Here is a 25400-nt window from a genome sequence, read left to right as displayed (position 1 = left end):
TAGATACTAGTAAGCCAATTACTGGCTAATAAGCTGTTAAAACGTCTGGTGGCAAAAGCCATACACTTCATTGATGCCATTTGTGGTGGAGGTAAACTTAAACGTTAGTCAGTATAACACAATCCTTAATGGTGTTTAGCGAAATATTCAAACTTTGCGTGATGGTAATGCGTGACATAATCTAATGTCGAAATGCTATATCGACTGAGTAGACGACTAGTAGTAGATGACTAGTAGTAGACGACTGCAGTGGTTACAGCCACTTGCACGGGAGCCACAGGTTCAAATCTATTGAAGGGTAGTAACAATCGATTTAATTGCAGGCCGACTGAACTAGGCATGCCTTGTTCCTTTTGTTTATTTTTTTACAGCCGGTATAGAGTTATACTTTTTTTCACATCAAACCGACCATTCCAAATGCAGGCCAAAGAGTCATTCAGAAACGTAAATATCTGAAGAATGTTAAATGGCATTTGTACTTGGATTGGAACCAGTGATGGGGTCAGATGACAAAGTAATGGAGCTCCTTAGCCACGCACGCTGGTTGGCTTAGCCTCAAAAGACACATTTGCATATTTTGACTGTGACAGCAGTGTCACATTGTGCTCGCTGCAATATTTGTGTTGCTTCCCATGCCAACATCATAATGCTAAGCTTACCGTTAAAGAAGTTAAGAAACAAAAGCCAGTTGTCAGTTGTTGAGCCAAGAACTTTATTAAAGGTTTTATCTAGAAACATGCAACTCATGGTGTCAAAAATGGTTGAATGCTTTCAGTTAGAACACACACTAGATAGAGACCAATTGAATACTCTAAGCATGCACATCAAAAATGGGAATTAACTTTATTATTTTTTTTGATTAAGAAGCCGCTTTAACAAAATACATTTCAATGGCAATAGCGATAGCTGGTGATGACACATTTGGTATAACAATTAAACAGCTGTGCTATGCCAAAGTTTTAATAAGCTTGTGCCAAGGTTAAACCACTAATAGGCTGGCGGCATCGAGGGGGTACATTAGCCATTGTGGGGGCATTTGGAAGCAGATGCTCAGAGCAAGGGCGGACTCAGCGGCGGGCCACGGTGGTCCAGCCGTCGTCGTCGGTTTCTTCGGTGGTCTTCTTGGGGCGACCGGCGCTCTCTTTGTCTTTCTCCGAGCGCCAGGAGTTCTTCTCCCCATCTGCTTCACGCTCAACCTCCCTGGGTCTGGAGGGAGCTGGACGTTCCTCTTTACGCTCCGGACGCTTGTCGTCGCCGGCTCTGCGCCAAGAAGAGCCCCCTGCGTACACGGAACACGTCTCATTAGGGGATGACTTGAGAGAGGAGTTCAAAAGGACATTCCTTTACAAAGGAAAGACTGACCCACCAGAAGGGGGATACAACAAAACATGTTCATGATGTACTTGGGGTTGAAAATGTACATGTATTGTTATAACAAACATTAAAAAAAAGGAAAAGAAATTCACAATTGAAATATTGGCCCATTCTACATTTCTTTAAACAGACAAAAACCCAGTAGCAAGCTCCAAGTATGTCCACAACAAAATCAGTATGATAATGTAACATTGTCTGGTTGAATGATTACACCACTGTCAGAAGCACTGTCCAAGATTTAGCATAGGTCAATCACCTGGTGGGATCTTAACAGGGAAGGACCAACTCACGGTAACAACTGGAACAGAATAAAATGGTGTCTAACCCTTCACACACACGGTTTTCTTATGTTTAATGTAATTTACACCATTATGAGCCTCCCTCATCACCAGCTTCCCAATGTCTGAGCCATATATACCAATATATTTTACACACACTGAAGTAGTTGTGTTATAAAATAAAGTATTAGACTAATTCATGTGTAATAACCACTTCCTATTTAATAGGCTCAGAAATATGGATCATCTAATAATCTAGTTAATTCACATTTTGCAACAGCAAAAAAAGTACAGCAATACAAATGGTAGGTTTACTGAAACGTTACACCCCATGTAATAGACAATCAACAACAGTATTGTTAGATACCGGCCGATGGACGCAACACAGAGCAAATGGGGACACCTACTGGTGGAATGGTTTAAAACAAACGTCACACTAATTTCTTTAGGTTTCAGGCTGTTATGGCATAAAATCCTTGTTTCTCAATTGCCATGGCACTTAAGTCACCATAATCATATTAGATACATTGCTGTTCAGAAGCCAATTTTTAAGAGTTGAAACAAGCACTTATGAGAATGTTTGCAAAGAGTCAATAGACCATGTGTCAATATTGATAGACTGAAACAATGCAGCAAATTGAGGGAAAAAGCTTAGAGAGAGTTTGAAGGAGAAACAGAACCAAAATAACTAAACAAGAAATTGATTTCTATGTCTCCTATTCACCTTTCAATGCAGGCATGGGATTTCATTTGATGCACTGTTTCCAACAACTGCAAATAACTTGACAACTTAGTATTTGTACTTTGTTCTGAAATAACACTGGCAGCCAGTTGGACACAACCTATTACTTTGCGGCACCCTTCATAGCCCTGTTTATTAGAGCCAAATTACAAGGGGTTTAGGGACACCCTGTAGCTAAAGATTGTCTGACGGACGATCTCTCAAACACTGAAGGGCTCTCAGAAAGGCTCCACACACCTTCTTCGGGCTCTCTGCTGGGCGGGGGACGGTCATCCCTGCGCTCGGGTCGCTCTCGGCGGATTGGAGGACGGTCGTCACGGTCGGGTTCTTCGGTGCGAGTGGAGTCTCTCCAGCTTCTCCTGGGAGGCTCGTCGTCAGCACCAAGCCTCCTCCAGGCACCGCCACCCCCAACTTCATCCCTGGAAAAAATTTAAGTTCCCCCCATTACTCCATAAAACAAAACAAGAAAAACAGGACCAGCATTAAATCTGTTCAGGGGGACGTTCTCATAAATCACTTTCAATTTGTCCACATACTGTGTGTCTGACCTGGGTGGGCGGCGCTCTCGGAAGCGGTCGCTCTCCGGCTTCTCGTCTCTCTCGCCCTCGTTGCCGTCTTTGCGGGGCGGGCCCCAGCTCTCCTCACGGGCCTTCTCCCTCTCGCGCCAGCCACCACCTGAAGACGACACAGGAGCAACTGCCCATGATCCAGTCCGTGTGAGAACAATTTCAGACAACAGTTTGAAAGCGCACATTTACTACAGCACACGTAAGCGATTATAACATAACTTCAGATGGGCAATATTTTAAAAGATAAAACATGCACATGCTGGGAGTTGTAGTTCTTGTATGCATCTGTAATTAAATCATTAACGCATCCGCATGGCGGATTATGAGTATGGGTTAAAGTAAGCAATGCCAATTTAAAGGCCATTCTTAGAATACAAAAAAGGACCCAGGGTCAGGGTTTTTGACAGGGTATAAGAAGTTAAAATGCCAATGAACCAGATTACACTAAACTCCAGGAGGTTACGATGCCAACAGACTAGACCAGTGTTTCCCAACCTTTTTCCCCAAAGGACCCCCATTTTCCATGTGTTACATTTCAGTTTAATGATCACACCTAACTACACAGTTTGTGATAACACACATACCTGACATTTAGTCTTTAAAGGGATAGTGTGTCCAAAAACCATTTATCTAAAACTTAACTTACCAAAAGTTATTCTGGAACGCATTTTTTCCAACCACCCATTATTCAGCTCTGTCCCAGGCTGTAATTAGCATTCTTAGCATCTTCCAATTTCATAAAAGGAAACTGTTCGTCCCACTACAGTAAAGGTGCATTGCAAGCAAAAAACTACTCCAAAACAATTCAAACTACATTCAGTAATGTCACAGTGGCATCACCTTTTAAAACTGTACACTGACCAAACAACCGGAGGAATTGGCTGAATTCCAACTATTTTCTACAGCATTAACCCCAACAAGCTATGTGAAGATCAGTTGCTTCGCCTAGCTTTTTAAAAGTGCTGCTTGTTTACAATTAGGTATATTATTGCCATGTTTTTGCTTCATACTTCTTAGTCCTTACTATGTAGATGTAGTGTGCCATATCAAGAATTTCAGTGTGCAGGATAACGCTGTTATTTGGTGTTTGATAAACTTAGATAAACTGTATTTCCTTAGTTCGATGTCGACTTCTGCCTGCTTGTGGATCTTTAATTAATTAAATACTACCCGATCTGCAACTTGGACAATACCTCTGCCACGCCCCAGTCTATTGTGGGAGAATCAATGTATGAACTTTGCCAACTTTTATTTTTCGGACAGCTGTTTGCTCGCCAGGGCCGTGTATCATACAATGAAACACTATGCAATGGGGAGCCTTCACTTTTGTGCGGCTATTGAAGCCTTTGTTTCTCCCCCATCATCAATCAGTACACCATGCAATACAAATTTCATAGTGAATTGTGGTTTGTAAAGTAACCATCAACTGCACAAAAAAAAAAAAGATGATCCTCCCCGGGTGGTTGTGGTCAGATATCCAGACGGAAGTATTTTTATGTCAGTTTCATCAATGAACTTCACACACAATCAGTGTAGCCTCATCTGCCACTGTGGTAGTTTCATCCAAATGGATAGAAAACAGCCCGTTTCTCAGCTTTTCAATCAAGGTTCTCTCAACGTTTCCAGCCATTCTTTCATTTTATAGGTGGACAGCAGTACATTTAAAAATTTGGCAGCAACCTGTGGGCCACATAATATTTCTGCCATTTTAATGCAAGCGGGTTGATTAGATTTTCCCCGATGGTGTGTTTTATTCGCTTGTGCTACCAGGAGAGCACACTCAAAAGATGCGACAGAGGCCTGATTGTCCTCATTCTCAGCCCTAGCAAAAATATGCTTAATGTTCGCAGACGAAGAGTTGCATTCTCCCTGGTGCTTAGCCATCTTTTGCTAAGTGGTTCTTTTTTAAATATAGGTAGACTACTTGTTAGTCAGTTGTGTTTACACCTACTGTCTGAGAAAACTAGCGATCGTTGTGCATTAGCAGTAAATTCATGTTTAATAATGCACCTTAATTTGTATACATTCATTATTGTTGACAATGATTCATAAATCCCTTTTCATTAGAGACGTAGAAAATATTCAAAAATGTGTAGATATTTCTATAGATATTTTACATCCCTCAAATCAAGTAGGCTTGGCAACCCACCAGCGAACTCTGCTGCACCCCATGGAGGTCAGGCCCCCAAGGTTGGGAAACACCGGACTAGACAAAGACACAGCCACGTCAATAAAATTATATCCTACTTCGTACGGACGAAACAAGAATAAACTCATACCGGGCCGGATGGCGGGCTTCCAAGGTTTCTCATCACGAGCCCCACCCCGTTCGTCATCACCTCCTCTCCTGGGGCCCCAGGTGTCATCATCGGCCCCGCGCCTTGGGCCTCTGGAATCATCCATTCCTCTGCGGGGACCGTCCTCAAAGCCGCGGCGGGGAGGCCGGTCTTCATCGAAGCCTCGTCTTGGACCATCGTCGAAGCCTCGACGAGGAGCTCGGTCCTCATCCCCTCCCCTCCTGGGACCACGGTCATCGTCCCCAAAAGCTCTCCTCTGGGGGCGGTCATCATCCATGCCCCGGCGGGCCGGGCGATCATCATCCCCGAAGCCCCTGCGCGGAGGTCCACGGTCTTCTGTGGTGCCGCGGCGAGGCCCGTCCCCTCTTCTGAAAGAGGGCTCTCGGTCTTCAACCTCATCGCGGGCCTCAGACCTCCAGTCCCTAGACAGAGAGAGGAAGTGAAAGACAAAGAGGCAGAAAGGAAAAGGAGGTAGGAGCGCACCAATTCAGGAAGGAATGAGAGGCCACTTCCAACCAGTGAACACAAAACTGTATTTTTCACCAGGTGAAAGGCTTTAAAATGTGCAATCTTAATGAATTCCCACTCACTTATCTGGCACGGCGTCACTAGAGAGAGTAATAAAAGATTGGTGGACCAGTGAATATACAAAGCCTTCGCAGACAGATTAAGTTTCAGAAACAGAAAGGTACAAGGTCTGCGTGACATCCCACTCACCTATCCAGCCCCGGGCGACGCCTCTCTGCTTCACCGTCGGTTCGCTTCCTCCATCCTCCCCCCTCCTCCTTTTCAGAGCCCCAGTCCTAGAGAGAGAAAAGGCATCCAAGAGTTATGCCAGACACTCAAATGGGTAGGGTTTCACAAGCTTCTGGATGGTAAAAAAACAAGTAGAAACGTAAGTCCACATGGGACGGCTACATGTGCTTGTTGCTCTCAGTTCGCCGGTGAAAAAAGGGCATGTAATTTCATGTTGCTCTTTGAGTGATCAATGGAGGAGAATCATCACTGAACAAACAAGCACCTTTGCACTATATGAAACCCATTCATTCATAAATGTACTATTTTAACACCCATTTAAAGGGAGTCACACATAATTAACTCCCATTGAAGCAATTTATAGTAACATCAAAACCAGGGGTGTTGCTCAAAACATCAGTGATTGGATTGTCTCTAACCAATCCGCCCGTCAAAAACAATGACCAATACTCAAAATCACACTTCAGTCATGTGTGTTCAAGTTTTGGTTTCTGGGACGAGTTGACCCACAATGTTTTTCTATTCTACAAATGTTTGGGGAGGTACTTAGATTGGGGAGGAGTCTGTGGCCGTGGCGTTTGGGCAGAGTAAGGAGGTCTTTTTGCCAAAGAAAATATTTTGATTGTTCAACTTGTATGCTACCTTGGTTTCTCCTCTGGGTTTCTCATCAGACCTCACAGGGGCCCTCAGCTCCTCTTCCCTGCGGCGCTCACGCTCCTCAATCTCCTGCTGACGGGCGCGCTGCTTCCTCTCCTGCTCCTCCAGCTTTCGCAGGCGTTCCTGGTACTCCGCCTCCTCTGCCTCGCGCTGCTCCTGCTCAATGCGCTCGCGCTCCTCTCGCTCTACAACAACAGAAGGATGGTACATTGTCTCAGAACACTGGAGGCTACCGAGCAAGCCGCACCTAAATGAATGATCGCCAAAACCACAATTAGACCTCAAATCTTAACCTACCCCAATCTGTGCGCATGACGAGTGTGTTTCCCACACACTGATAGTTACTTACTATTGCACCATTTAAGAAAAATCTAAGAATTTACCAAGGCCTACTTTCCAGAAGCAGCATCTTTGGGCTAAGTACATTTCTTGTAGTGTTTAGCTGGATGCACCCAGCCTAAAAAATGCCGTTAGGAACCTGGATTTGGTCTAAAACAATGTGACATACATGACTAAAACTGAGGCTAACAGGTAACTGAAAATACCTTTTTTGAGCTGCTCCTCATGGATGCGCTGGGCCTCCTCCTCTTTCTGGCGGTAATAGGTATTGCGGCGGTCCTCCTTTCGCTGGATCTTCCTCTCCTCCAAGCGTTTCTTCCTCTCCTCCACCAGACGCTCCTGGAACTGTTTCAGTTTTTCCTGGGAAGGATACAACAAGTAAAGATATGGCCAGCTCTTGTATATGTATTGACATTTATTATTAAAACAGAAAATAAGTCAGCTCAATAACCCACGTTGGATCAATTGATACTAGCTCTTTAAATCCATACGCTTCTATAATCTGTCATTCCCGCCATTGTCTTATGGCATTTACCTCATAGATGAAGCTGCGAGCGTCTGTTATTTTGGCTACAAAGTTCTCTTTATCCTCCATCATTCGGGACATCCTCTGCTTGTGCTCCAAGGCCTTTTCACGCTCAATCTTCATGTTGCTGATCTACAGCCATAACCAACAACCACCATATTAACACAAAAATAAAAATAAAATTACATCACAAAGAGACCCATCTTGGCATTCTACTATTCCTATGATCTTGGTATTTAGAATTAACAAAAGGCTCAGAGCGAACAAACATATCCTGCCTACCCTCTCCTCCTCCTGAAGCTCCCATAACTCCATGTCCTTGACACGCTGCTCCTCATAGGCCTTCTTGATCAAAGGGATCTCCTCCAGACGTTTTGCCCTCTCAAAGTAGTCAATCTGCAAGGTCCAGAATCAACGGTGAGTGGTTCATTATCCACTTAGTGAAGGTCCATGAGTCTCCTGTTTGTCTAGCAGGCAAAGTAGATTAAGAAAACAGAACTGTTAACCAGATCACATTTCTTCACCTTCTTCTCCTGGTTCTTCAAACGGTCCTGAAGTTCTCGCTTCTCCTTCTCCAGCTGCTCCACCTGCTTGGCCATGATGAAGTCAGGGTCCAGCTCCTCAAGGTCCTGTGCAAGGGAAATTAGGAGTTCCCTTTACAACTGTAAATCCACACTTCATTTCCAAAACCTTATAAACCTAAAGACAACAGTACTGGTACAGGTGTTTTAACAAAATTCATATTTATTTTTTACAAAAAAGTTTAACTGAGTGGGAGAATGTACATCTTTGCTAAGCCAGCATATTGTTTTACCTCGATGTCGATATCTTTGAAGGCCTTGGCACCCAGCTCTGTCTTTTTGATCTGCTCCAGCCGCTCTCGCACAGTCTTTTTCTTAATCTGCTCATGCTCCTGCATGATGCGCTCCTTCTCACGCTCCTTGGCCTCCTGGCGCAGGCGCTCCTCCTCAGCTTTGCGCACCTTCTGCAGCTCTGCCTCACGCTGTTCCAGCTCCTCCTTTTCCCGCTGGATGTTGAGGTTCTCCAGGCGCTCCTTGCGCTCCTCAATGGTCTGTCGGCGTGCCAGGATGCGCTGGTGCTCTTTGCGGCCGTTCTTTAGGTAGGCAGTGATGGCCAGCTGGCTCTTTTCCTCACGGTCTTGCTGAAAAGAGAGGGCAATGGGTTTATCACATCAAGAACCACGTGAATCATAAAAGATGCGCGAATAGAACTTTCCACCAGGGCATGTGAGCTCAGCGATATTGCCCAAAATCCAGATTTTTTTTAATTGCCTGCATTAATGGAATAACACTTATTTTTATGAAAGAAAGTTTACAGAAATGGGCACCATTATCATATTTACAACTCATTTGATTAATCACCCAGATCAGCAAACATTTAATTTCAAACATTTTACAATAAGCAACTTCATGATGAACACTCAGCAAACTGTTGCTACTTTTTTAACAGCTGTAGTGTATATACCTGAACTTGACTAGCTTTTTTGCCCAATATATATATATTTTTGAAGTATTTTGATTAACCTGCGCATTATGCAATAACAAGGAATGAGCAATTCACTTCTCCCTCTGTGTCACTTCAATCCCAGGGAAACTCTTGTAACCATTTTGGGGACCAAATTTAAGTACCATTGTATTATCATATTTAGTCAGGGAATTCTGGTGACTTTAGAGTCAGCAGGGGCATTAACACAAGATGAAATTGCTTTGGAAACCTGAAATATTTTCTGGTTAAGAAAAACATCAGCAATGACTTTAGAAAAGTAATTTAAGAAAGCTTGTGTCCACCTGCCTTAGTAACTACTGACTAATAATGTATAATTGCCAGACTTGACTATTCTGTCATTATCCTACCCTCCTCAGGTGTGTGTACAAATTTATGTAATAGCCATTGAGGGAGGTAGATTAAACAAATCTACCAGTCACTGAGGTTTCTTACCAACCAAAAATATTTATCTAAAAATGTAATTCAATTTTCAGTGTACATTCTCCTTGCCTGAAATATTTGCCAAGTCCTGTATTCATGGAACAATACTTACAGCATTGACCCTAAATGTTGTAAAAACACCTAAAATAACAAAGGCCTGACTTATGTTTCAATATTTGAAGGACAGTAACATTGTTCACTTTTTACAGCTAGAACTGCATATCCCAATGCTATCTTGATGGAGGGACACTCACCAGCATGGATGCAGGCTTGATGACCTGGATGGCTTTGGCCAGGGAGGAGGACATTGCAGTCAGCTGGTTCCTGATCTGTGCAGAGGGCATGTTCTGCAGGAACGGCCCCACCGGAGAGTCCTCTTTGGTGGAGTAGTTCAGGTCCGAACCAAAGCTCAGGTTTCGAGTGGTATGGTCAATTCGAACCTAGAAATGACATGCCAAAAAGCCTCAGGTGTTTAATGTAAAAGGCATTTTTCCTAAATTACTAACTCAATATAAAGGTAAGAAAAGATTTATTTCACATAAATTTATTTAGAGAGAATTTAATAGGTTCAGGCAATATGAGTCTACCTGCAGGTCGCAGTGTCGGGCTGCATCCACAATGGAGCGTTCCAACTGGAAGGCATCCACAAATGGAACCAGGGAGGCAAGACGGCTGAACTCAATGCTCTGATAGATCTGAGCCACCTAAAATTCCAAAACAAAATATTGTTCAGTGATTAACCAATTATGCCACCATTTCAATACATGACAGGTTCCACAGCATATTGTTACAACACCAACACTTTGTTATCCACAATGTTCCACAGGTTGATATTTATTGGCTGTGGGCTTTGCCTTGGCAAACAGGGATGACTCACTTCAATTCCTGTTCGCTAGTTTGTTTGCTTGACAACATGAATTAGCTTTCTAGCTAGCTAGTTTCACATTATTCTAACCTCTTAAAATATTATGTTGAGATATAAGCACAGACGTACTTTGTAGCACTGTGCTTTTAAAAATATATATATTTTAAGCTACAGCAGCAAAAGAAAAAGGGGAGCACGGACAAGAGTGACAGGTAACAACTAGAGGCAACAAAATTAAACTAAGTTCTTAATTAAACAACTAATGTTTTTGTTTGTAATGCCTAGTCCTCTAATATAATACAAGTTAGACAGGTTTCATTGGCTTGTATTTGGAGCATTGGGAAGGGACTGAGTACATTATTCTAGACGAATAAAAACTGAAGGCCACCATTGTGGAAGGCTATATCGAAAAGCTACTTTTCTTTTTTACTTTGTGTATCGCTTAGTTATAATTATAACCAAACCAAGCAGTGAGTAGGTTAAGATCCATCCTCATTTACTCATGGTGGCTCTTAGATATTTATACGTCCAGCCTTTAGCATCTACAAGGCGAACTGCAGAAACCACGTGGTTTTGACTCTGGAGCTAAGGCTATAACATGGTATAACTATAGCCTAGCAAACAAATGCTTTTGATATACATGTTCTAAGCTAGCATAGTGGCACAGAAGAGAAATAGATGGGATAGCTTAAACCTTAGCCAATAACTTCAGAAAAACAAGTTTGCGTTGCAATCTAGCAAACGCATGGTTTGGAATTCACATAGGTTGCTAATCCTATTTACATACTGACCATCAGGTTTTAGAAGATCCAATGTCATTAATGTATTTAATTAAATCCAATTAGGGTAACCAAAAACAAAATACAAGAAATCAGCTTGCATCCAACATCCAGCTTTTGTTTGGCACAAATTAGTGAGCGTGAGTGAGAATAACAGACCATCAAAGCATTAACAAACCATCAAACCAAATAGAGACAGTCACCTGCTGGAGCAGTCTGAGAATGGTGTTACTCTGCAGGTGGGGAACATACTGCTGGAGGTCCGCCTCCTTCTCTGACTGGTCCCTCACCCAGTTCAGAACCTAAGAAAATAGCACAGTACCACAGATTAAGATAACAAAACCAAATTGGCCAGGTCACAAATAGCTGTATTTCAAGGGAATGGCACAGGTTTGTTTTCTTTCTACAAGGTAATGTACAGAATCTGAATGAAAATATTACCTTTGTGACTCTACCGCTCAGCTTCAGCGGGTGGAAGTCCATCTCCAGCCAGTTGTACAACTCCTTCACTTCGGGTACAATGTACTGCAGCAGATTGAACCTCACCTTAAGGGAAACATAACATACACGTAGCACTTAGTCAGTAAACCTAAACTGATTAAGGAAGCTTCTGTAGGAGGGAAAAAAGAAACTGGTTAACAGGCCAATGTAATGCAAGTGAAAATCAGCAATGGACAAAACAGTGCTTGGTTGACATTGTAATTATGTTTTAAACCAATGTAATGTGGGTAGTTCACAGGACAAAAATAAGCCAAGCACTGCACCTCTTCAACACTGACAAAGGGGACATACTGTCCTCAAATTCAGCCTGATCAAACTGAAATTCTAAAATGTCATTGCTTGTAGTCTGTTGCTGTACTAGATGTGAAAAACTGCCAATTTTACTTAATGTTAAACTGTCAGGTTTTTCATTTAAACACTAAGAAAAGAACATCGTAAAATTCCATGTTAATTGGCAGGGGTAGCTTGTTGCTGTCATACAATGTCACTACATTACCATGTCGTTAATGAGGCTCTGGCGTGTAGGTGGGGACTGCAGGCCAAGCAGTGTGGCCAGTCTGCGGTGTTTCTCCACGATGATGCCGTCCATGTCCAACAGGCGGGCGATATCCGTGCGCTCTGGGGTTATGGGGATGGACAGCGTGGCCAGGAGAACCCGAGTGGACATTCTACAGGAGAGAAAGGAAAAAACGTGAGCACCATTTGAGCCACAGCCTCTGATCTCCCGGTCACCAAACACCAACTACAAAATGCCCAGAATCCAAATGAAGGAGGAAGAATCCGGTAGTGCAATCGAAAACTCAGAAGAGCTGAAAATGCAAGAGATGTGACAGATAGAACAGCCACACATTTGCCTCAGAGACTGACAAGGATTAACCAATACCTTTGCATCTCCTCTTGGGTGAGGTTCTTGCGCATCTCCCTGGAAAGGTGATAGAGGCGATGGAGGGTGCAGGCATGGAACAGAGCATTGCCAGACTTCCAAAACACAGTGGACACCTTGTTGTAATAATTAGCCATGAGTTGGGGCTTGGGGGGCTTCTTGGAAAGGGCAAACAGGCCGTGGATGTCTTCGACAGCCTTGAAAGCTTCCTGGCAACAGCAAAGGCATGTGTTCAGAACATTTTGATAAACATTGTGTTTATTTTATTTCTTAAAAAGCACTACATTGTATTCCTCTAGATGCCCTCATACCTGCCAGAGCTCCATGGCGATGGCGCTGTCTAGCTGCACCAGACGGGTCTCCAGGTGCATGGACTGACTCTCTGGATTGTTGAGGTTGATGGCCGTGCTCTGGTTGTGGTGCCGTTGAATCTGACCCAGGTGCATGCGCAGATTGTCACACAGCTTCCGGAACTCGGCCTTGCGGGTGTATTGAAGGCAGAACTTGAAAGCTGTGGAGGACATAAGGATTGGGTTAGGACGAAGAGAAACTCCTATTCTTTACATTCTAGTTAGTGAACAAGGGCGCTCATCCAGAGTAACTTAAACCTGCAATTTGGGTTAGACGCCTTGCTCAAGACATTTTTTTCACTTGTTGGCCAAGGCATTCTAACAAACAGCATTTTAGCTAATGATCCAGTAGTAACAATTAGTTGTTTTTTACATTCATGGGGCTGTGTGTATAATTTTTCCATTGCAATAGCAGAAAACTTCCACAATATATTTGCAGTAAGTGAAGTGTTCACAACAATTACTGACCAGAACTGAGGTAAGTGTATAAAAAAAGCAACTTTAAAACGCAGACTTATTAATGGGCAACCAAAGGTGCACCGGCCTCTGTTGGCAAATGGAAAAGCAGCAACCTAACTCTACTATAGGCTTCAAAGTAATTTTATTATATCCCCTCAAATAAGCAACGGCAGATGGGAGCAAGGGAAATCCCTGCCATTTCCTGGTTGCTAAAATTCTATAACACCGTTTCCCAATCTTGGTCCTGGGGACCCAAAGACACATTTGTTTTTGACCAAGCACTCACACACCTGACTCAAATTAAAGACTTGATGATAGGTTGATTATGTCAATTGAGTATGTAAGTGGTAAGGCAACATTTGAAACAGGTGTGTGAGTGCTAGGGCAAAAACATGCAACCCTTTGGGTTCCCAGGACCGGGAAACAATGTATACAGTTTACTTATTATGTGAAAAAAGGAGTGAAGTGTTGGGAATCATTGTTACATCTTAATTGCTTTCTTATATCCCATAAATATTGTTTTATGGCTTTTGTAATCTGGTTACACCAAGCTGTTGGTGTAATTCAGACAATTTCCAAAGTTTGAAACACTGACAAGTGGACAAGTTGTTCAGTGTAAACCATAAGTCATAACCACAGCGATATAGGTCCCAATAATATGTGCGTCATTGTAGATAAGAGCTGCTAAAGGACTCAAATGTAAATGTCAAAAAGCAAATAACGTTAGATAACATCAACACAGGCCAAACACTGAACATGCATCCTGCTAAACGTTATAAATGCACTAACCTTGTTGGGCAATGTCATGGTAGAGGCGCTCCACCTTGGAGTTGTTACGTAGCAAGTCCAGACATTGCCGGTAGGATTCCCACAGAAACTTCACCCAGGGTGTAAGCAGCAGTCGGTCTGTACGATCCTGGGTGTCCTCACCGCTCACAGCGCTCAGAAGCACACTGGGATCAGAAAGGATGTCATGTAGCAGTACACCGGCTTACAGAACGATACAACCAACACTCCATCGGTGTGAGCATGTCACCAGTACACTAATGTCTTATGTAGCTACAGCTCCTCATACTAACGTTTCAATTGAACTAGTTGAGGTAAAATTAACAAATAGCCTACCTTTCAGGAGTCTGGATGTTGTCAAGATCCTCAATGTCCAGAACCATCTGCTGTGACTCTCCCTTGGCTGTCTCAGTCTTCTCCTCTGCCAATTTTAGGTAGGCTCTAACCACATCCTCCAGGGATTTGATGTTCACCTACAACCCAAAATGGAGGCTCATGCTTGACCCTGTGAGTGGCTTGCTCAATAGAATCAATAACATATATACAAAATATAATCCAGTGCAACAAGGCTGGGGGTCCTTCCACCTACCTGCTGGCAGATGTTCTTGTACTGGTAGAGGCCCTCTTTGGCCAGGTGACTCTTGCGCAGGTCAACGCAGAGCTCCAGGTACTTGAGCATGATGGGCTCATGGATCTTCTGCCATGTTCGATGTTTTTTGCTCTTGATGACATCGTACAAAACATCCAAAGCTGGCTGCTTTTTGCCAACCTCCAAGAACTCTGTAAACAAAAAAATAAGCTAATTATATTAAAATGTACAAAATACAACAGTCAAAGGAAAACCAGTTGTTGCTTGTTATAATGTAACATCTATACACAAGTGACACCTGAGAGATTAAAATTATCTGATACTTGAAGATGGTAGAGATCAACCTAAACATGTAACTGTCCAAACCAATCACATCCATATACTGATACTACTAGCTGCCAAGCTTGATAGTAATTCGATTACAATTAAATATGCATGACGAGCGACTGAAGAAAATGCAAGCCAACTATGATAACACTCATTTGATAACTGGCTTTCATTGTCACTGAATTACCAAAGAATTCATTGTGACTAGCCAACTAAACTAGCTCGTTGGATGTTTGCTGGATAACGCGTAACATTTACTGTATTGTTAAGTATTGCAACTGATCGACTATGTAGCCAGGCCTGATGTTTTGATAATGGAGCTAGTCTATAATCTAAGGGTAAAATCATGAACCAGTTGAGTATAAATCGTTACAGTAGTCTATGGTTAAACCGATTAACGTGATTTAAATTCAGAACGAGTCAGACAGGTTTATGATATAACCACTACTAGTCTCTAGGAGGTAGCTTGATGATTAACAGGGCATTATGCTAAAACGTCAGCTAGTTAGCTCTTCAAAGCTAGGTTGTGCTGACGTTTAAATGATAGCTAGTCAGTTTGACTGCGAGCAATATGGCAGGAAGCTATGTTAACTTCAGATGCATTAGGCCCGACAGTAATCATATGGTTGTAATTTCCGATTAAAGTGTCTATTCTCAGTGAATTAGACGAGCCACAACAACTTTAGTTTAAAAGTAGTTTATTTGCTACGGTCGGTGGAACCTCAACGCCTATTCTACTACTGAGACAGGGGTGGGCTGAAGGTGCATACATACATAATGGCTTCCCCGCCATGAGTAGCTAACGTTAGCTAGTTAGCTCACCAAGGAAAGCCAACAACGAATAACGCTAGGCTACTTAGCTAGCGTGATATAGCTGGCATGCCATGACACATAGGAAATGAACAACTACTACTCACCATTTGCTCGTTTGAGAGCATTCTCCGGTCGTTGGAAATATGCCGGCATTCTAATGGCTTGCTCGCGGAATGAAGAGAAGATCGGTTTGGGTGAATTTTACAAATTTCACCGGTCCATCCGCGCTAAGCATTCACCCGCTCCGACAAGCTCCTGGGAAAGGATGAACCTCGTGCGTCAAGCGGCCAACATCAGTGACGACATAAGTTCCCGTATGTAACCAAAGCGATGAAGGTGATTTAGTTACATTGGCAACATTTGCACGCTTTTACTTATGGCTGTGACCAGTTCATTCAGTAGTGCATGAGGGTAACTCCATTTGACTCAATACACATTTTGTAGGTGACAACCATGACATCATAAAACGTAATATGTTTGTTTATAATCAAATCACAAACCCAAAGTATAACATTTACCAAACTGGTTCCCTCTTAGACAAAAACACTAAAAAACACTCAGCCCATGCTGGAAATATGTTATAATGACATTGATATAGAGCACTATACCATAACCCTTTCCATATGAGTAGGCATGATCACTAAAATGATGACAGCCTAATGATAGGTCAGACCTGACAGTATAGTGCCCCGAACAACCTATTCCCTCATTTTGCTATGGAATATTTTTAGTGGTTGTTGCCATTAAACAAATAATTTCATAAACATTCACATTTTGCACTGACATGCACATTGTTTATATGTCTGAGTAAAATTGATTAACAAAATCAATGCAGGCCCCAATTGAGGTGAGGGCTTGGCTGCGTGGTCAGTATTCAGTCATGTTAACAAATATTATGTCTATATTTTTAGATAATATAGCTGGCTAAACTAACTCAAAAATTTACATTGTCAGATGATCAAGTAAATAAAATAGCAAGAGAAACTGCTTATACGGAATGAAATTTTGTCTAGAGTATTTTTACTATTGTTTCACTCCGTAGTAAGTTGAGATCCCTCAATCACTCTTGACTTGCACCCCATCACACATCTGATACTGACCCTCCATAAGGCTTTCACATACACTCACCCCCAGAAACACAAAGACATACTTCTCAGTCATCATTGCAGTTAACCTGCTGATGCTTAGCACATGATGAATAAAACTGATTATGTTTTATCTGGTGTTGTCTTTCCAGAAGCTTACAAAGCCATTCCCCTCCCCCACCTGGGTCAATCTGACCATCTCTCACTATTCCTACTATCGAAGTATTTACCCCTCATTAAACGTGTGAAAACATCAGTGACGACAGACAAAGTGTGGCCAGAAGGGTCAGACTCACTTCTGCAGCACCAGTTTCACCACAGACTAGAATCTGTTTGCCACTCAAGCCACCTTTGACTCCCATATGGACATTGAAACATATGCTTCCTCTGCACCAAATGTCACCACCCATTAACTAATAAAGACCTTCCCCAACCAGAAGCCGTGGATGAACAGAGAGGTCCGACAAGGCAAGTAACGCTGCTTTTAGATCCAGCGATGCAGAGGCCTACAGCTCATTCAGGGCCAAGCTGAAAAGGGGATTCAGGATGGCTAAAAATGACCACAAATAGGTCTACAGAGGATGCCACTTCCACGGCTCTACACTCTGCCCTGACCCACCTGGACAAAACCAACACCTATGTGAAGATACTGTTCATAGACTTCAGCTCAGCTTTCCACACTGTCATCCCCTCTAGGCTGGTCAACAAACACCATGACATGCCCCTCTCTGTGCTACTGGACTCCGGAGTTCCTAACCAACAGACCCCAGTCTGTCAGGTTAGGCAACCTCCACCACCTTCATCCTGAACACTGGTGTAACACAAGGCTGTGTGCTGAGCCCTCTCCTGTACTCCCTCTTCACCCACAACTGCATTCCTGTACACAGTTCCAACACCATTGTCAAGTTGGCAGACATCACAACGGTGGTAGGCCTGATTAGTGACAATGACGAGTCAGCCTGCAGGGAAGAGGTCATACGCCTGGCAGCATCGTGCACTGACAACACTCTGGCCCTCAACGCAAAGAAAACCAAGGAACTCATTATGGATTAAGAAAGTCTAAAAGCTGCAGCCACACCCCAGTCCTCCTCAAGGGTACTGAGGTTGAGCAATTTTTCGGGGTCCACATCACCGAGGACCACTCCTGGACCTTCAACACCTCAGCTCTGGTCAAAAAGGCACAGCAGTGCCTGTACTTTTTGAGGAGGCTGAAGAAAGCCTGTCTGTCATCCAATATCCTTATGAACTTTTATCGCTGCACAATCGATAGCATTCTGACAAAGTGCGCCACAGTGTGGTTTAGCAGCTGCTCCATAGCCGACCAGAAGGCCCTGAAACGGGTGGTGAAAACCGCACTGCAGGTCACTGGTGCCCAACTTTCTGTCATCGCAGACCTCCAGCGCAAATGGTCTCTGCACAGAGTGCCCGGGATCATCAGGGACCCTTCACACACATGTTTGCCCTCCAAACATCAGTCAGGCGGTACAGGTCTCTTCGGTCCCGCACCAGCAGGCACAGGAACAGTTTCTTCCCATCCACTGTAACCCTGCTGAACTCTGTGACCCAGAGAACTCTGTGACCCATCACTTACCACACACACCCCACCTCTCAGGGACCTTGTTGCACTAATCTCTTGTACTACACTGACACTGCCTGGCAAAGCCTGATAATGGACGTTATAGGTACGTGTCTACCTCAGGTACCTCATCATTGCTATCCCTGCATTTCAGTTGCACATGCATCTTATACATTCAATTTGCACTTTTACTATTGCCATTGTACTTACATTTTTACAAGTTGTTACACACGTCTTCCTCAAAGACTTTAATGCTGCTATCTCTGCATCATGGTTGCTCATGCTACCCTACTACAGTACTCCTTCTTTTGTCTTGTTTGCACATCTTGTATTCCATTTAGAATTGCCATTTGTACCGAACAACTTTTCGTAACATACAACATCCCACTTGTAACATACACTATACCTAATACTTGTAAACTATCCGCCCTCCTCTATTTGCCTTCATTGCACATTTAGTATTGCCATTTGTGCTGCATTTGCCTTCATTGCACACCTACACATTCCACTTGTAATATACATATACTTAATACTTGTAAACACTTAATATTTTTCTGCCACCTATTTGCACTTCTGGTTAGATGCTTATTGCATTTCGTTGTACTGTTCTTGTACTCTTCAATGACAAAGTTTAATCTCATCTATTTTTTTGCGACGGTACGCTTATACCGCCAACACAGCAGGTGGCACCAAAGTGATACATCCAAAACATTACGATTATCATTATATAGTAACAAAAATCTACGTTCAATTGTGCAGATGTATGCCTTTCTTTATGCTCCCCCAAATACTAACTTATATAAAAACAAGGCAGGCGTATACTGTCTTTATCAAAGTATTTTTTACAAAAATAATTTTTCCATCTCTATTTTATTGTCTATTTGTTAACCCACCGAAGAAAAAGAAACGATACAAGGAAGTAGGAAGAGATTTTGATATGTTATTTTGAAAGCATAAATTTTTAACCACTGTAATAATATATAGATTTTATTGATCGCTCCATATCACCAACATTGCCTGCCTAAACCAGACGCACGATGTAAGTGTATAATTACTTTCACCAACTTTACGGGCCGGAGTGTAGTTACAGCCCATTTGTTATACGCAACGCTGAAACGTTAAGTATGACTTCTCAAATAATATGCTTTGACAGTCCAACTTGTTTGATATTGGTTTAACTTGAACTTCAAACTTGCTACTACAACTGCACATTTTTTTATCAGAGCCGTACCTTTTTTGTTTTGCACAATCCGATATTGCCAGGAAAACCGTTAGAAACAGCTGTTAGTTTGGTGAATGTCTTGTCCCTTATCCCAAGACGTTAACAGACAATTCGTTGACTCCCACAGTTTAGAACGTGATGGGAAATGGCGGAACCAGAAACTCAACTCATGTTAAGCGTTGGATTAATCGGTAAGGTCAGACACGCATCATTCCCCTAATCTGTTAATGCATACCAACTTTCATTTGTTTTGCCTTTGATTAGCACATTAGACAGCAAACGTGATTCTGTTTGACGTATACACATAGGGCCGATTTCACAGACACGGATTAAGCCTAGTCTTTTGGACTAAAAATCAAGTTCAGTAGAAAACTCCATTAAGCTTGTTTTTTTTGTCCTCGACTAGGCTTAATCTATGTATGAGGAACTGGCCAATAGACAAGTCATTTCAATTTGTATAAGGTACACTGGTAATATTGATTATGGTGATAATAGTTGTAATGTAAAGCAATATGACAAGGTTTACTCATTCTTCCCCACTCAGAGAAAGACGTTAATGGGGACAGCTTGTGGGTGTGGTGCTATCCCTCAGTCAGGCCTGAGCTCCGGGAAGTCCTGCTGAATAAGTGCTGTCTCACACAGGACAGCCAAGGCCTGCACACCTTTGTGTTCAGCCAGTTCTGCCGTACCTGGTACTACATATCCACTGTTGAGGTGCAGGAACCCACAGCACTAAAGAAGGTAGAGTTAATTTGTAAACATGCCATTTGTTTAAAAAGTTTTAACATGTAGACCTAACAATAAGTTAAATTATATTGCTCATATTTATCTCTCTTTAGGTCACACATTTTTCAGTACTTGTCACAGCAAAGGACTTCAACCCAGAGAAGTATGCTGCATTCAGTCGAGTACTTTGCAGGTACAGCGTAACACACAAAGGTGTCACAGTAGCTGAATGTCTGCTTATTTCAAATGCAATCATTCATGCTTGTCCAAAATGTATTTCTTTATTCATCTCTTTGTGTATTTGATATTTTAGGATGTATATGAAACAGGGAAGCCCAGTGAGAATGATGGAGAGTTACATTGCAGTCCTCACCAAAGGCATCTGTAAAAGTGATGAAAATGGGTCCTTTCTCATCAAGGACTATGACATCAGGAAAGCATACTTAGCCGGCTCGGTGAAAGGTAAAAAGTTGTAATCTGAAACTGTTATTACCGGACATACACATGACCATTAATACAAGATTCCGTACACAGTATCAAGTCTGTGTAGAATCTGGTTTCACTTGATTGGCTGGATTAAGTAAACTATTCAATCTTGTGATGGACATTTTAGATGTGGTGGCCCAGTTTGGGATGGAGACCATCATTCTGTACACGGCTGTTATGCTTAAGAAAAGGATTGTGGTCTATCACCCTCGGGTTGAAGCGCTCTTGGAGTTCACAAGGTGAATATAGAAATAGGGAAAACACCTATTGTTGCGGTTCATTTAAATGAATAGAAACAGACTCAGATGGAATATTTTCTATTTATTCTAACCGGATCAGTCCTCTCACTGTTAATGCACTTTATTGTAGATGCAAATTACAATAAACTTTGCAGAGTTTTAGTCTATTTAATGTATGACCTTCTTATCGGTTTTCCCCCCTCCAGAGCCCTTCCGGCGTTGACGTGGCACAGGAAAGACTGGTCCATTCTGCACCCTTATGTGAGGCTGACTGACAGTGAGCTGGTGAATCTCAAGAAATGCACTGGTAAGGATGTTGGGTACACAAACTGATTCATACTTGGGTCGTGTTTGTTAAACACCAACAAGAAATGGGCTGTTAAAGGGAGGGACTTCATGGATATAGCATACAGTGGATATAAAAAGTATACACACCCCTGTTAAAATGCCAGGTTTTTATTGATGTAAAAGAATGAGACAAAGATAAATCATGTCAGAATTTTCCCACTTTTAATGTGACCTATAATGTGTACAATTAAATTGAAAAGCAAATTGAAATGTTTGAGGGGGAAAAATAAAAACCTTACAATAACTAGTTGACAATAGTTAACTGTATGCAGTTTGAAAACAAAATCTAATGATAAGTATGATTATTCACCATCATTATTGTCCATGACTAGCTTTATGGGGAAAACATTTATCATTGAGCATCCATATGTTCACTGTCCTTTGCAGGCTATGTCGCAGGATTTATTGATCCAGAAGTGAGGAACAGATCGGAACTGTTCGATGTGTTTGTAAACCTTCCAGATAGGGAGATCACCATATCCCAGCACGCCAAAGGTGGGTGTCTCAATTCAAATCCCCTTCCCATCACTGGAAGTAATTGTTCAAAATTAAGAATGCTGTGTGTCTGAAAACTATAACTTGGGAAAGAAAAAACAGATTCTGCCCCCTTTATACCATGAAACCATCCAGCCCCTCACTGACATTCACACACTTTTTCACACACTCCCACAGTCGGTCACTAAATCTCGCTTACATTCTCTCCTTCCCTTAATCTTTTGCACTCTACCAGAGGCTATGGCGATGGGAAAGCTGCACAAAGAAATTGGAGTCCTCATTGTCCAGTCTGCAGGGGATGCTGATAGAACAGAAGGGCAAGTCATCAAGGTGAGTGCTAAAAAGCACACAGAATTATTAACATTCATTCTTCTGAGGAGACTATCCGGTGTAAAAGAATACTTTTCAAACAGTATGTATTATATGTATCAATAGAAAAGGCACAATCTAAAAAATATTTAAGAAAGACAAACAAAAGAATCAGTCAAATGTTTCTTATGATTGAGAGCCCTTTTTCTAGGATATTTCTGTGAAGACTAGGGAGGTCCTGGCAGACCTGGCGTCAATTGCAGAGGAGTGCGATAATTCCAAAATCACCCTTGAGACCTTAAAGCACCGTCACTTCCCACCTGCTACCGAGAACTTCCTTTTCCACCTGGCAGCTGCTGAACAGCTCCTCAAGATATGACCCTTGACCTTTTACAGTCTTGGCCAAAACTACTGGCGTCCTTGCACTTTCTTTGAATTACTCAGTTGTCTGTAACAAAATTTGGAATTGACCAAAGTATTTGGTCTCCACAATACTTTTTCACTGTTAATATTAAGGAACCTTTTTCTTTGACCTGGAACACTATATATATCTATCTAGTCAAAGTATTTTATTTATTAAATTCACCAAATAACACTCTGAACAATTAATCATTCTGAAAATTCACGGTATCTACATGGCACACGGGTAAGCATTAAGAAATATATAATGCAAATAATATAGCAAAATGCTTTGAAATAAGAAAATTAACAGAAGTGGCACTGACAAAATTGACACCCTAGACTCAAGTGCTTCCTATTGCCATAGACCAGGTTCCTGCACCTCTGTACTAGCAGTTTGACCCTGTATTCTTGTGAAAACTGCTTGAGTTCTCCAACATATGAAGGGTGCCTCTCAGCTACTGTCTCCAGAGCTGTACTCAGGTTTTCCATAGGATTCAGATCTGGATTCATTGCTGGCTAGCAAAAGTCCAGCATTGTCTTGAACAATTCCTGGTTGCTTTTTTAAGTGTGTTTTGGGGTCATTGTCCTACTGGAAGACCCATGACACAAATCTAGCTTTCTGACACTGGTTTTGACTTTGCACTCCAAACTTGGCATTCTCTTGGAGATGGACTTGTAGCCTTGAGATTGTACATGTTTGGCTACAATCTTGTCTGACTACTGCAGATAATTCTGTGGTTGCTTTCTTTTCTCCAGGCTTGTTTCGGTACACATAGAAACACAAAACAGGAGAGAGTTCTCTATTCAAAATGGTTGAGTTGGTGATTCATATTGCTGGCACCTGCAGCTTGCCACAAGTGAGTTCAATTCCAAAGAGAATCACCTGCTTGTAATCAAAATATTTTTAAATACTTTAAGGATTTCTTTGTGGAATTAACTAAAATTATCTGCAAATCGAGCATACATATGCGGATAGTTTTTTTGAATTTCAATAGTTTTCTAGAATAAATTGTGCATTATTTGAAGGAAGTGCAAAGTAGTCAATACATTTGGGTACGACGTGTACACCACTATGGTAAACCTAAGTATTTGCATTAGCTTATCTATGTCATTTTACATATACTGTATGCTGCAGTAAGAACTGTGCACTTGCTTCCACATCATGTATATTTACAAAGTTTTTACATTTATTATGGAAATGGTAATCTCCAGGATATAAAAACACTTATTATACAAGTATACACTGATCAGCCATAACATTATGACCACTGACCGCTGGATAACACAAGTGAATAACACTGATAATCTCATTATCATGGCACTTGAACATTCTGCCATCAAAGTTGAAGTATTAGAAGCAGGAAAAATGGGCAAGCGTAAGGATCTGAGAGACTTTGACAAGGGCCAAATTGTGATTGCTAGACTGGGTCAGAGCATCTCAAAAACTGCAGCCTTTGTGGGGTGTTCCCGGTCTGCAGTGGTCAGTACGTATCAAAAGTCTGTGGGATGTGCTGGACAAAGAGGTCCGATCCATGGAGGCCCCACCTTCGCAACTTACAGGACCTAAAGGATCTGCTGCTAATGTTTTGGTTGCCAGATACCACAGCACATTTTCAGAGGTCTAGTGGAGTCCATGCCTCGATGGGTCAGGGCTGTTTTGGCGACAAAAGGGGACTTATACAATATTAGGTAGGTGGTCGTAATGTTATGGCTGATCAGTGTATTTGTCTCTGAAATTGTCACTTTGTGTGATTGGGCAAGTTTCATATTATTTTCCTCCATACTGATGTATATTGTGGACATTGTTTAACTGTGAGATGTTAACTTAACAGCCTACTGTCACAATGTAACAGACAAATTAGATTTAGATGAGCGTTTTTGATCATTATTCAACAGCAGCCGTAGCCTAAAGCAAAGATGATACCGTGGGCTGTAAGTGAAACAGGGCTGTTCCAATAAATTATTAATATTGAATAATCTAACTGATTTGCTGTAGTTATAGATGAAAACATAGTCCAATTGAAATGTGACTTTGCTTTTAACCCAACCTCCAACTTGGAGAAGGTTCCCAGGAAGCAATTAAGGTTTACAGTTGGGTTCTGGGATAAAACAACCTTGGGGATTCAATCTAGCAACGTTTTGATTACTGATCAGATGCTCAAAGTGCTAGGACATCTGTTGGTTATACAAAAGTTATTAACCAGTTGCTTTCAATCCTGAAGGCATATTGCCAAGTAGCCTTGGTATTAGACTGTGCAGTGGGAATGATATCACACCACTTTTTACTGGTGTAATTGTGTTGATTACCAGTTTGTAATCGCAATAAGGTGTTCTTGGTATATCGCCAATACACCATGGCTATGCTTTGTTTCCAGGCACTCTATGATATGTTGTGCTTAAGAACAGCTCTTACCTGTGGCATATTGGCCATATACCCCACCCCCTCGTGCCTTATTGCTTAATTAGTGCACAGTGGTTTCTCCCCAGATGCAGACTACAGAATGCATCAGCTGTGGTCACTCGTTTATAAAACTGTATAATAAACAGAAATCACATTTAGCTGTAGCATTCCATAGTTTAACAAGTTAATTGTTCATATAAAGACTTATACTTCTCAAGAACAATGGTTTATCATTTAGATTAATATCCACAATATGTAGTTTCTTGGTACTGTA

The 25400-nt window shown here is 42.0% G+C and overlaps 2 protein-coding genes across 4 annotated transcripts; one reads left to right on the top strand and one right to left on the bottom strand.

The window, feature by feature from the left end:
- Positions 1 to 691: 691 nt before the first annotated feature.
- eif3s10 (eukaryotic translation initiation factor 3, subunit 10 (theta)) lies at positions 692 to 19834 on the bottom strand. Of its 3 annotated transcripts, XM_010898089.5 has the most exons (24): positions 19730 to 19834; positions 15942 to 16092; positions 14698 to 14888; positions 14445 to 14581; positions 14112 to 14275; positions 12825 to 13024; positions 12514 to 12722; positions 12127 to 12298; positions 11571 to 11675; positions 11333 to 11431; positions 10073 to 10189; positions 9740 to 9925; positions 8353 to 8700; positions 8063 to 8167; positions 7821 to 7934; positions 7548 to 7670; positions 7219 to 7372; positions 6659 to 6858; positions 5978 to 6063; positions 5851 to 5868; positions 5243 to 5682; positions 2931 to 3090; positions 2632 to 2813; positions 692 to 1279 (listed from the first exon to the last, which is right to left on the bottom strand). In XM_010898089.5, exons 2-24 carry the CDS (start codon positions 15988 to 15990, stop codon positions 1068 to 1070), a joined length of 3771 nt encoding a protein of 1256 aa, XP_010896391.1. In that variant the 5' UTR covers positions 15991 to 16092; positions 19730 to 19834; the 3' UTR covers positions 692 to 1067. The 3 variants fall into 3 exon arrangements, with proteins under 3 accessions (XP_010896391.1, XP_012987591.1, XP_012987592.1); XM_013132137.4 differs by lacking the exon at positions 19730 to 19834 and having other exon boundaries at positions 2943 to 3090; positions 15942 to 15990; XM_013132138.4 differs by lacking the exon at positions 19730 to 19834 and having other exon boundaries at positions 2931 to 3069; positions 15942 to 15990.
- On the top strand, positions 19175 to 24151 carry dennd10 (DENN domain containing 10). The gene is made up of 10 exons (XM_010898093.5): positions 19175 to 19537; positions 19848 to 19911; positions 20265 to 20461; positions 20560 to 20639; positions 20760 to 20908; positions 21060 to 21171; positions 21378 to 21478; positions 21907 to 22014; positions 22250 to 22344; positions 22535 to 24151. Exons 2-10 carry the CDS (start codon positions 19866 to 19868, stop codon positions 22700 to 22702), a joined length of 1056 nt encoding a protein of 351 aa, XP_010896395.1. The 5' UTR covers positions 19175 to 19537; positions 19848 to 19865; the 3' UTR covers positions 22703 to 24151.
- Positions 24152 to 25400: the final 1249 nt, after the last annotated feature.

Source organism: Esox lucius, chromosome 6 (genome assembly GCF_011004845.1).
Source record: "Esox lucius isolate fEsoLuc1 chromosome 6, fEsoLuc1.pri, whole genome shotgun sequence".
In the NCBI taxonomy this organism is placed as follows: domain Eukaryota; kingdom Metazoa; phylum Chordata; class Actinopteri; order Esociformes; family Esocidae; genus Esox; species Esox lucius.
This window is presented reverse-complemented; position numbering and strand designations above follow the sequence as displayed.

What these genes read in the sequence shown, in the direction of transcription:
- eif3s10 (XM_010898089.5), bottom strand. Translation starts at nt 15,990, where the DNA reads ATGCCGGCATATTTCCAACGACCGGAGAATGCTCTCAAACGAGCAAAT. An exon ending in TCAAGCCTGCATCCATGCTG is followed by an intron (nt 8,701 to 9,739) that starts GTGAGTGTCCCT and finishes CTCTCTTTTCAG; the next exon opens with CAAGACCGTGAGGAAAAGAG. An exon ending in CTCGCAGCTTCATCTATGAG is followed by an intron (nt 7,373 to 7,547) that starts GTAAATGCCATA and finishes TATCCTTCCCAG; the next exon opens with GAAAAACTGAAACAGTTCCA.
- dennd10 (XM_010898093.5), top strand. Translation starts at nt 19,866, where the DNA reads ATGGCGGAACCAGAAACTCAACTCATGTTAAGCGTTGGATTAATCG. An exon ending in GTTAAGCGTTGGATTAATCG is followed by an intron (nt 19,912 to 20,264) that starts GTAAGGTCAGAC and finishes TTCCCCACTCAG; the next exon opens with AGAAAGACGTTAATGGGGAC. An exon ending in GAATCTCAAGAAATGCACTG is followed by an intron (nt 21,479 to 21,906) that starts GTAAGGATGTTG and finishes TGTCCTTTGCAG; the next exon opens with GCTATGTCGCAGGATTTATT.